The following is a 13,120-nucleotide window of genomic DNA, read 5'->3' as shown; positions in this document are numbered from 1 at the left end:
TAACCTTAATGGTTTTGAATCAGCTGTTCTAGGACCATGATTTCAAATCACAACTACTTCCCCAGAACTCTTCTGAGATAACAACAAAAATTACAAAACCCACCAAAACCACAGAAAAACAAAAGCTCCATAAATCTTAAAGGCTAAGGCCAATTGGGTCCATGTTCCGAAAAGTGCTTATTTAAGCCTGATTTTTTGAAACACAGAGCTGATTTACAACATTTTTATGTGAATCCCAAAACATCCTTGTATGTAATTTTCTTGAACCACAACACACTAACAGAGTAATTTCTGAATTAGAAAGCAGAAAATTGCTAGAATTCCATCCTGTCACATGGAGGGAGAAATACACAAGTACTTCTGTGGGATCAGTGAAAGGACAGGAACTTTTGGTAACAAAGAAGCTAGTTTTAAAACAATAACAAAGAAGAATTGTATTAAACTCCTAGTCTGAGCCCACTTAGAATCTCTCTGCCTTTGGTTTCCGCCAAAGCTCATAAAAATTCAAGAATGCAAGACAGCAGGGGAAAAGTACTAAAAACATAAACATTCCCTCTAATGCCACACAACCCCTCATACCTGGAATTTTCAAAATAGAAAATTAAATAATAGGACTGACCCTGAGTATGCCACTCCTCTCGAAAACAATAACAAAATAGAAGTTATTTCATGGAATGTTGTGTGTTGAAGAAAATCACAAACTGAACGTTGTGCATATTAAGAAAGTAATGTTGCACCAACCGTCCATATGATCTCAGGTAACTGTTGATAAAATATTTGCCCACATTGGCAAACAAACATTAGTACTGTTACCAGTGACCACAATTGAACCATTGACAGCAACAGAGCTGGCTTTCAGAATATACAAAGTTTTAATTAGTAGTAGGAAAATATGCTTATTTTTCTCCAGAAATTTTGAATTGGAACAGGAAGAGTAGGTAAACCTATGCAATCAATTATTTCCTTTCCATAAAAGAGGTGGTACTCTTAGCAAAAACATTAATAGCTATAAGTTTGTCATCAGTCTCTGGATCTAAAATACTAAGATTTTCTCTACAAAAACATCTCCCTGATTATTTACCCGTGTGGTGGGTGGTATAGCTTTGTCTTTAAAAGTCTAAAAATAATGATTGTGGCGTTTCATTCAATAAGCACTTACTGGGCAATTCTATTGTGCTGAGGATGCATTAAATAAAATCATCCCTGCCCCAGAGGAGTGTTTGGACTGACTTTTGGCATACTTTAAAGTTTTGTCACTGGTTTTTTTTTTTTTTTTTTTTTGAGGTGGAGTTTCACTGTTGTTGCCCAGGCTGGAATGTAATGGCACGATCTTGGCTCACTGCAACCTCCACCTCCCGGGTTCAAGCGATTCTCCTGCCTCAGCCTCCCAAGTAGCTGGGATTGCAGGATATGCCACCCCGCCTGCCTAATTTTTTGTTTTTAGTAGAGATGATGTTTCACCATGTTGGTCAAGCTAGTCTCAAACTCTTGACCTCAGGTAATCCACCTGCCTCGGCCTCCCAAAGTGCTGGGATTACAGGCATAAGCCACTGCACCTGGCCCTAAGTTTTGTTTTAATTTACATTTTCCTTATTGCATATTCCTGAATTGCGATTCAATTGCTTGGCTCCTATCCTTTGTTCATGTAGTAACTAAGATGCTTGTCATTCTGTTGTTGATTGGTGGAAATTTATTAGCTATTCTGAATCTAATTACTGTTCTGGATACTCATAAGTTGTTTCTTATGTGCAATGCAAATATATTGTTCCATCTACAACTTTGTTATTTTGTCATACATTAACGTTTATGTGATCTAATCAATTTCCTCTGCATTTTTAATGTTGTTCTTCTTGTCTCCTGAGAAAGCCTTTTCTATCCCAAGATCATAAAGATACGCACAAAGGGAATATGGACTTGCTGTTCCTATTTAGGTCTACAAATCCACCAGCAATTTAATTTTGTGTGTGGTGTGAGGTAGGGATCTACTGTTTTCTTCCTGAAGGGTAGTCAACTGTCCTGGTACTACTTTGTGCAAGAGAGTTTGCCAGACAATGAAGAGCGAGGGGGCTTTAAACAAGTGGACCTCAACCTCAGCCTGGAGATCTGTGACATAATGCATTTGTCCATGTAAGTCTAGTCTGACTTACTAGAGTGCCAGATCCTTCAGAGAAGAACTATGCCTATTCACCTTGTATATTTGGTGCCTACTATAACACGCAACAAATAGTAAAGTACTTGTTAAATAATCAAATAAATACAAAGCCCTTTATAATCTAGTTATCATCACCTTCTACGTGCACCCATGATGTACATGGGGAATGTTAAATGAATAGTATTCCTCCATACTTCCTGTTGCTTCTGTTTAAAATATCCTTTTCTACCTGCCTTACCAATTGGCCAATTGGCCTGTAAACATTTTCCATTTTCTCCAGGTAAAACACAATGTGGTCCTCTTTTGCACCCATGTAGCACCTATAACAACGTTTATCTAATACTTGCACATTGTCTTGCAAGCTATAGGCCAGTGAGTTCCCTCCCTTTGAATCTCTACTGCAAAACAAAATTGAACTCTTAGAATATGAAAAGATTATAAATATTTCTTGCCTGCATGGATCAATGGACTCAGGAACTTACCAACTGAGGGACTGTGTATGAACTCCACATGGGCATCCTCATAGCTTTTCCAAATCCACTGACATATTCCCTGTGGTAAAGGAGACAGTGGTCCACATTCTTCTGCAGTACCCTAGGCCTCCCAAATGGCAAATTTACTTTCACTGTTGCTGTTACTAAAATTAAAATAACATAAAATAAAAAGATTCATGAAATTAGCAAATGCTTCTTTGCATGTAATAACTACCCATATAATAACTACCACTCTCTTATGGCTTATTATATGACAAGTACTCTAACAAATATTTTACATATTTAACCTCTTTCAATTCTTACAACAATCCTATGTATAATTATTAAAAATAATAATAATATTGGTGTTATTACACCATTTTACAGATTATAAAACTAAGGTTTACATAAGTAAGTTGGCCAAGCAAGAGCCTAAGCAAGGATCTGAAGCCTGCCCTCTGTGATTCCTTATATTTTACAGCTCAGAGGATGTACATGAAGAGGTAAAACCTTCAAAGTCAAAAGTACATACTTTGTAACAAAGATGACCAACTTTAGTAATTGTCATAGGGAAGATGTTGGAATTTTATAAACTTATGTCTCATAATCAGAATGTTGATGTCTCTCTAAAACGTATACGTTGATATCCTAATCCCAAAGGTGATGGTATTAGGAGGTGGGACCTTTAGGAGGTGATTAAGTCATGAGATAAGACCCCCATGAGCAGGATTAGATCTTTCATCAAAGACACCCTAGGGACACCTTCACTCCTTCCACTATATGAGCTCAGAGTGAGAAGAAGGCCCTTTATGAGGAATCAGGCCATCATCAGAAACCAAATCTGCTGGGAACTTGATCTTGGGCTTCCCAGCCTCCAGAACTATGAGAAGTAAATTTCTGTTGTTTATAAGCTACCCAGTCTATGGCATCTTGTTATACTAGGTCAGAGCAAAAGTAATTGTGGTTTTTGCCATTACTTTTGAGACCAAGTCTTGCTGTGTCACCCAAGCTGGAGTGGAGTGGCATGATCTCGTCTCACTGCAACCTCCATCTCCTGGGTTCAAGTGATTTTCCTACCTCAGCCTCCTCTTGAGTAACTGGGTTTACAAGAGTGCACCATCATGCCCAGCTAATTTTTTTTTTTTTTTTTTTTGTATTTTTAGTAGAGACGGGATTTCACCATGTTGGCCAGGCTGGTCTCGAACTCGTCACCTCAAGTGATCTGTCTGCCTCAGCCTCCCAAAGTGCTGGGATTACAGGTGTGAGCCACATGCCCTGCTGTTTTTTGCCATTACTTTTAATAGAAAAAAAACAATTAATTTTGAACCAACCTAATAGCAATCGGAATGGACTAAACATTCTAATGTATTTATTTACTTTTACTTGTATGCTTCTTAAAAATCCATCAATTAGTGATGGATAAAAAACCTGCAGGCTATTCATGCCATGGAATAACACTTGGCAGATTATAAGATTATCAAAACAACTAGTACATTTACTAAGCTCTTAACTGTAAACCAGGCACATATATTAACTCATGTAATCTTCATAGCAACTATATAAAGTAGGTATCCCCTTATAAGTGATGAAACTGAAACAGAGTGAGTTTAATACAAGAATACTTAAAAGATAACAGGTAATAATAATATTGCTACAGGCCAGGCACAATTGTAAATTCTTTCCATGTATTAACTTTTAAAATTTTTACAACTACATGAGGTGAGTACGGTTATTACAGATGAGAAGACTGAGGCACAGGGAGGCTAAGTGATTTGCCCCAGCTCACAGAGCCAGGAAGCACCAGAGGTAGGACTCAAACCCAGGCAGCTCAGTCTGCTTACATCTAAGGAAAGGAAACAGAGGACTGCAGATGAGTCACAACCTCTTCAAGGAATTCATTTTGTTCATGGAACCACTGGAACTACCCCATGCTTGTACTGTTGTCATTATATCTGTTGTGAGTTGGTTTTTTTTTTTGTTTTTTTGTTTTTTTTTTACCTTTTATATATTGGCAATAAAATCTTTATGTTCAGGAACGTCTGTCAGCTTATTTTGGAGAGTCCTAAAAGGGCCACATTGTGTTTTGTTAGGTCTAAATATCAAAGACTTAACATGTTTTCTATTGACTTACTTTCTTCTTGGGTGAGATTTAGCATCTGATTCACTTGTTCCAGCTGAATACTCTGCAAGATAATGAGGGATGGGAAAGGGGAGGAAATAAGTTAAAGTAACAATACATGTTTTAAAGGGTAATCGAGATTATTTCTGTAGTAATCAATTAAATGTTATACTGCCAAAGAAGCTAGCCTAACTTAAGATTCTGATTCTGCCACTGTTCAGAAATATAGAGATACTACTGCTCCCTATTGTGTCTGTGTGTGTGTGTGTGTGTGTGAGAGAGAGAGAGAGAGAGAGAATTTGCAAAAAGATAATGGATAATGGGGCAAAGCATTCTGATCACTGCTGGAATCAATGACTAAATTGGGTGACAACATCCCAGTGCTCCTTAAGCTTTAATATGCATACAATCACTTGAGGGTTTTGTTAAAATATGGATTCTGGTTCAGTAAACCTAGGGCAGGGCTTGAGATTCTGCATCTCTAACCAATTTGCAAGTGATGCAAATGGTGGTCCTGAGACCACACTCTGAATAGCAAGACGCATTCTTTACATAGAACTTGGGGTTTGCAGCCAGATAGAACAAGCTTCTCTGGCCTCGAACAATTTATCTAACTTCTCTGAGCATGCTTTATCTCTAAAATGAGAAATAATATACCCAGTAAGTAATGTTATTATTATTTTTTAATGGCAGTTTGATTGAGGTTATCAGGAGCGGTCAGTAGGAAACCCACACCCTTACTCTGATCTTTGCTGTGGATTTGATCTTCATTGAGAAGTTTGCTAAGCTTTTGTCCTGTAAAGCCCCTTTGGTTGGTTATTTATTTCTGTGGTATAATGCTATTTTGAAGTATAGAGATTGTGATGTCTTCACCTATTTCTGACTATAAGGAAAAATTCCTACCTGAAGCAGCAGGTGTTTTTATTTAGTTCTACAAACACATTTGGAACTTGGCATCAAATGACCCTTGACATTAATTTTAGCTTGATGGACTCCTGATAACAGGGTTCCAATTTCACTCTGAAATCCCAACCCCATCCAGGTGCTCTGATTCTCACAAGTAGGCTTGGTCCTTATATTTTGAGCTGCTGTTATGACTCCTTGCCCTTGGGGCCTCTCCTGGCACTAAAACCTCACCTTATTGAAAGTCTCCTGGGATCTGAAGTCCTGCTCTTGAACTCATCCGAGGGCCTAATGTACTAAAAAGACCTTCCCAGTGTCAACTGTCAGCCAGATTCTTCCCTGCTACCCAAAGGAACACCCCGCAGCACCTACCCTAGTGGGTATGTCAAACAGCTGGCTACAATCCCTACACCCTCCTAGTTCTTTCTGCTCTAAATAACGAGGCATGAACATCTGATTCATAAACCGCAGGAAGAATGGTTTATAAGGAAAATTGGAGAGAGCTCGAAGATTACTGTATTGAATGGTGAAGGACAGTTAGTTTATAATGACGTTAACAATTACCAACTAGTGCTTTCCAGTTTACAAAGCATATTTCCATACTTAATCTTATAATGTATGCATTCTCACTTCTCGTTTCCAGGTAAGGTTCAGAGAAACCACATATATTTACTAAGTAAATATCCAAGGCGGAACACAAACCTGGTTGTTGCTACCTCAGTTGTTGGCTACCCAGGTTAAGAATAGCTTGCCCCTTTACATTCTTATGTATGCATGAAGTTGTTACTTACATTTTGTAGGTGAGGGCATAAACAGTCAGACTCTGTGGGCAATGGATTAGCAAAGCCACAAACAGAAAACTTTGACACCTCCTCTGCATGGGATGGCTCATAAAAAGGCACCTTCAGAAGATGGTTTAAACTACCATGGGTTCCGTTGTTTGGTGCTGGTTGAATGCGTAGAAGATCTGTTTTTTGAAAAAATAAGTTCAAAGTTGCTTTACACTGGAAAGCAACAACTCCTCTGTGGGAGATGGGAAGAAACAAACACCTACTCTTTCACTCCCTTTAATAAATTCTGCTGTAACAAAGCTATGTACTCTATATGCCATTCAGTTTACTGACTTTCTTCTCCATGGTTTCAATCACTAGTCTTGCTAAAGAGTAGAACTAGCCAGGTGCAGCAGTGCACCTGTAGTCCCAGCTACTCAAGAAGCTGAGGCAAGAGGCTTGCTTGAGCCTGGGAGTTTGAGGCCAGCTTAGGCGACATACTGAAACCCCATCTCTTGAAATAAATGAGGAATAGGAACAGTTGCTGCAGATGAGCCAGAGGAACTTTCATGAATGGTTTCTGTTTCTCCAAAGAAAAGCTTCCTTAAATCACCACTTTGTTTCGTAAGCATATCATGATTTTCTAGCATAAAAAGCTATATTCTTAATAAAAACAAGTTTAAATAAATAATTTATAATCTTCCATGTAGTACATTTACTTAATTATATAAAATTTCTCTAAAGATAGACACTTTTAAAAAATGGAACTAGTGAATTTTGCTTAATATTCAGAGAGTTTTTTCATTTTTTTCTACGAAAATACATAATACAAAATATATTTGTATGTTTCATAGAAACATACAATTTGCATGTTTGTATGTTTCTATGAAACATACAAATATTTCACCAACATAGCCTTTTAAGTAATTCCTGCTGACTGCCTGCTACCTAACAGATCTCTCCTGGAACTGCAGTCCTATCTAGTTCCTTTTAACCAGTTCTGCAAAGGGCCAACAGTCCAGACCATAAACCTAGCCATGTGGAACAAGAATGTAAGTTGTTAAGGCTACAACACACCATTTTAAAAACTGAATACCTTTTGGTCTTTAAGTCACATTCAATTACCACAAACCAGTGACAACATTAAGAGAGACAGTTGTAAGCATGTTTATGTCCAAATTTCTAAAGCTAACAGCGAAATTGCAGCTTACTCATTGCCTTGCTAGGTAAATAAATGATTTGTTAATACAATGACCTGCAACAAGCACGTAGGTAGGAAGGTAGGTTAGGCTTCCTAAAATCCTAATGCTTTAAGGTTTTTTAACATTGAGTATAATAACAAGTGTCTATCCAGCTAGGACTTTTTTCCCATGTTTTTATGCCAGAGAGCTTTTGTAATTACAAGAAAATGTTTGTGTTTTTAGGTATGTTTGTCTTGCTTTGAAAAGTTGGAGGTATTATTTACCTAAGTTTTATTAAATTAAATTATCATCTAGTAACTAACTAATAGAAAAGGTTGGTCTTCTGAGATCTAAAGTTTATCATTACTGGCTGGGCATGGTGGCTCATGTCTGTAATCTTAGCACTTTGGGAGGCCAAGGTGGGCAGATCACTTGAGGTCAGGAGTTCAAGACCAGCCTGGCCAACATGGTGAAACACCATCTCTACAAAAAATACAAAAAAAAAGTAACCGGGCCTGGTGGTTCACGCCTGTAATCCCAGCTACTTGGGAAGCTGAGACAGGAGAATAACTTGAACCTGGGAGGCGGAGGTTGCAGTGAGCCGGGATCACACCACTGTACCCCAGCCTGGGTGACAGAGCAAGACTCCATCTCAAAAATGAAAATAAAGTTTATCATTACTAGTAAAACAAAAAGAATTCACTCTTATAGCTGAATAATTCTGAATAATGAATAATTCTTCCTTATCTTTTTTACTTTCTGCCTTCTCACTGCAGAGCATCCAGCCTCTGGGATTCAGTTTGCTGCCAATTTCAAATTACATATATTTAAAACTATCCATATTTTGTTGGTGAACTTATTTAAATATACTTACCACACATTAGGTTATAGACTTCAATATTTTCAAATGGTTCAACTTCAGTCTTCTCTTTAAAACTGGGTCCATGTGCCAGAAAGATAGCCTAGGTCATAATAGTCAGATTATTATTATTAGATGTCATCCAAATTCAAAAACAAATATAGGAAGAGACACAATTTTCCTTCTGTAACTACTCTCCTATTTGTATTAGGCCTCTGTAAGGATTTTGTTTTTAGTTTTGAAAATGATTTTCATATTTTTCCACCTGTAATGTTGTACCAATCCCAACCAAATATAATCAATGCTGTATTTACTTATCTCTCTACCTACCTCCATAGCACCTCATGTGCCAATAAAGTAGGAGAATACAAACAACAGCACACAACCAGTAACAGCATAATTCTGCAATATGGGCACAATATTTAGTAGAAATTTAATCATATAACATCATATTATCTTTTCATATTGTTTCACATCGTTAATCAAATATGTTAATCAAATACGTTAACATGACACAAAATGTTAACTTTTTTTTTTAGATGAAGTCTAACTTCCTGTTCCACTTATACTTCTCTCTTTTACTTTTGGGATAAAAAGACCTAAATATTTTGGTTTACATTGAATTAATTAATGTTAACTTGATTATATTATTTATAACAGATCAAATTATTTTAGACTGTAAACAATTAGAAGAAAAATATCAAACATAGATAAGCAATTATGTTTTGGTAACAGGTGTGGGTGTATATATACATATATATATTAAGATAATCATCAAAGAATTGGAGGCATAGATTTTTCTTGCAATAATTAATTTAACTATTATATAGTACTCCAATTAATAGTAAAGCTCTTTCTCCAGAGATCGTTTTCAAATATTTACAAAAAGATATAACTCACCATGACAATGTTATAATAAAAGGAAACGTTCATAAAAGGCCTAACACATTTTTTTTTTTCTATTTGGAAGGAGTGTGTGTGTGTGTTACAAATGGAAGTAGATGAGATAACCAGGTTGCAAAGCTTTACCTATGGGGGATTATCAGCTGCATTCTACTTATAGACTCAGGCACACTCCCAGTTTTGGCCCTTTTCAGTGGCTGTTTCTTCTGCCTGGAACACTTGGCTCCTGAATATTTGTAAGGCGAATTCTTTTACCTTTTTCAAATCTCTGCTCAATGTCAACTCAAAGACTCTTACTCTTTCCACCCTATTTAAAGTTTCTTACTGCCCCCAGGGTACCCCAAAATACTCTCAATTTCTCCCTTACTCTCCTTTACTTCTTCTTTATTTCCCACAGCATTTACCATCTGACATAACAAATAATGTATTATTTTATTATTCCTACTGTCTATATCCCCCTCTTAAAATAAAAGTTTCATGAGGGCAGGATCTTAATCTGTTTTGTTCACAGATGTATTCAAGAGTCTTGAACATTGCCTATAACAAAATAGGTGTGCAATAAATAACTGTTTTAAAAAAGCAGTAACTAGGCTTAACACCTGAGTAATGAAATAATCTGTATGACAAACCCCCATGACAGATGTTTACCTACGTAACAAACCTGCACATTCTGTACATGTACCCCTGAACTTAAAAGTTAAAAAAAAAAAGCAGTAAGTTACCTCCATGCTCCTAAACTCATTGTTATAACCATGGTTGCCTCCTCCACAATTTGTATTTGATTTACTCCTATAAAGAAAAAATATTATTACACACTGATCAATATATTGATATGAGACCATATTGTAAGCTTTAATGAATTTTATATAGTTTCTGTAAATTTTATAAGTAAATTTTTTTATCAAAAACAGAATAATATATTTTTCTATCAACAACAGAATAAGTAAATTTTTATATCAACAATGAATAAATATATTTATTTTCATGCTCAGATTCATAACCATAATGGAACAAACAGAAGGGTACAAGAGAAGAAAGGAAAATTCCAGGATCTATAAATAGAATTCAAAAGTCTCTGACTGATAGATACTGACTAAAGGCTAGTAATAAAGGCACAGATTTTTTAAAAAAATGAATTTATCTTCAAGCTCATGGGTGTATCTTTACACATCAATGACTATATGCTGAAGAATAGTTTGGTTAATATGTTATTTTAGCATTTCAATGCTTTAGGAATAAATCTTTGCAACTGGGGAAAAATATCAATTTCTGTTTCCCAGTGAAGATGCCTAGGAAAATAATATGAAAGCATGAATAAAGAATAGGCAGGGCAAGTTAATTATAATCCAGTCATGCATTGCTTAAGGGCAGGAATATGTTCTGAGAAATGCATTCTTATGCAAGTTCATCATTGTGGAAACATCACAGAGTATACTTACACAAGCCTGGATGGTACAGCCTTCTACACACCTGGGCTATGTGGTCTAACCTATTTCTCCTAGCTACGAACCTGTACAGCATGCTACTGTACTGAATACCATAGGCAGTTGTAACACAATGGTAAGGATTTGTGTATCTAAGCACATGTAAACATAGAAAAGTTATAGTAGAAATATAGTATTATAATCTTATGGGACCACCACCACATAAGCAGTTCATTGTTGACCAAATTGTTGTTACACAACACATAACTGTACTTGGTAAAAAGAAGCTAGTATATTCTGTAAATTCAGAGATTATTATTATAATTATGTTTACCTTTGTGATTTTCTTCCATAGGCTGTAGCTTTATTATTTGAATAAGTTTTCAAATTTAATTAATTAGTTTTTGCCTACATTTTAATACTGTTTTGAATTGAGCAGTATTAACAGTTTTATAAGTAGCTGTTTTTCATATGTGGAAAATAGCAATAAATGAACCAGATCTTTTAAAGTAACAATGTTATACTGGGTCAAATTTGATCTCTGAAGGGAACAAAGGACTCCTATTTCCAAAGGCTGGCCCTAAAAGATTTCTCTCATTTGCTTCCCCATCACCACCTCTCACCCCAAGGGCAAATACACACACACACACACACACACACACGCACGCACGCACGCACGCACGCACGCACACACACACACACACACCCCCACAGGGCTTCTGTGTTTTTACAAACTCAACTCGACTAACAACAGGACAGTAATTTAGTGTCTTTAAAAAATCAACATTAAAAAAATTCATAACTGACTCTAATTCAGTTTAAATAGAAAATAAAAACAAATCACAAATTAAAAAATAAATCACAACTCTGACCAGGTCACACTCACTCAACTCTACCCAGTAGAGGGAAGAAAAGAGAGGCCAGGCAAGTACCTGGAATGGGAAAGCAAGACAAGTCCTGATTCATAAGGAAATTAAGTTTGATATCCTAAGGATGTCACTTCATGTCCTTATCTTAGTTAATGCCAATAAAATTGTTGGCATATGACAACTATAGGTTTTATTTATTTATTTATTTATGTATTTATTTATTTATTTTTGAGACCAAGTCTCACTCTGTCACCCAGGCTGGAGTGAAGTGGCGTGATCTTGGCTCACTGCAACCTCCACCGCCTGGGTTCAAGCGATTCTCCTGCCTCAGCCTTCCGAGCAGCTGGGACTACAGGCATGTGCCACCACACCCAGCTAATATTTTTGTGTTTTTAGTGGAGACAGGGTTTTGCCATGTTGGCCAGGCTAGTCTGGAACTCCTAACCTCAAGTGTTCCACCCACCTCAGCCTCCCAAAGTGCTAGGATTACAGGTGTGAGCCACCATGCGCAGCCCGAACAATAGGTTTTAAAAAGTGTTTTTATTCTCAGCTGGGAATGATGGCTCACACCTGTAATCCCAGCATTTTGGGAATCCAAGGTGGGTGGATCACTTGAGCCTAGGAGCTGGAGACCAGCCTGGACAACATAGCAAGACTCCATCTCTCTTTTGTTTTTGAGACAGAGTTTCACTCTTGTTGCCCAGGCTGGAGTGCAATGGCATGATCTCGGCTCACTGCAACCTCTGCCTCCTGGGTTCAGAAAGCAATTCTCCTTCTTCAGCCTCCCGCGTAGCTGGGACTACAGGCATGCGCCACCACGCCAAGCTAATTTTGTATTTTTAGTAGAGACGGAGTTGCTCCATGTTGGTCAAGCTGGTCTGGAATTCCCAACCTCAGGCGATCCGCCCCCCTCAGCTTCCCAAACTGTTGGGATTACAGGCATGAGCCAATCACACAGCCTCTATTTTTTAAATTATAAATAAATAAATGTTTTTATTCTTACTGTGTAGATATTTGGTTTCCCAATATTACTGGAATTATTTAGTAGGAGGTAATTAAGTTTTAAATTCTGTGTGGAAAGCTAGAATGTTCATTAATGAAAGAAAGAAAAAGGTTTTTTGAACTAAGTTTTTTGGTAAATTTTCTAATGCTCATACTATGGTTATTTTTCTATTTTCAGAAAAATCTAGTTTTTAAAAATATTTCCATCTCCTAATCCAGCTCAATTTAAAAACTATAGTAAATATTGCAAAATTTCATTCAGAAGCAAAAGATTAAAATATTGTTTGAAAAGCTCTCTTTTCTATTTATTTCCAAGTAAAAACTTTGGAAATTTGCTCTCTACCTCCTCATGTTCATGTCTAATCATTAATTTAGCTTTGGAAGTTACATATGGAACAATGATAGCTGGCACTTGGAAAATGAGTTGATTTTATCTGTCATAAGTTAGCTCAACTTCCAAGTCCC

At 36.7% G+C, this 13,120-nt stretch overlaps 1 protein-coding gene across 1 annotated transcript in view; it reads right to left on the bottom strand.

Moving 5' to 3' along the window:
- Window positions 1–13,120, bottom strand: part of ENPP3 (ectonucleotide pyrophosphatase/phosphodiesterase 3) — a gene marked incomplete at its 5' end in the record, with an annotated part of 107,087 nt that overhangs the window by 18,156 nt on the left and 75,811 nt on the right. The window contains 5 exon segments of the mRNA NM_001133260.1: window positions 2,635–2,789; window positions 4,757–4,808; window positions 6,439–6,614; window positions 8,473–8,560; window positions 10,083–10,149. Of these exon segments, the coding sequence (NP_001126732.1) occupies window positions 2,635–2,789; window positions 4,757–4,808; window positions 6,439–6,614; window positions 8,473–8,560; window positions 10,083–10,149 (538 nt within the window).

This window comes from Pongo abelii, chromosome 5, assembly GCF_028885655.2.
Source record: "Pongo abelii isolate AG06213 chromosome 5, NHGRI_mPonAbe1-v2.0_pri, whole genome shotgun sequence".
In the NCBI taxonomy this organism is placed as follows: domain Eukaryota; kingdom Metazoa; phylum Chordata; class Mammalia; order Primates; family Hominidae; genus Pongo; species Pongo abelii.
Note: the sequence above shows the minus strand (reverse complement) of the source record. Positions and strands in the feature narration are given on the sequence as shown.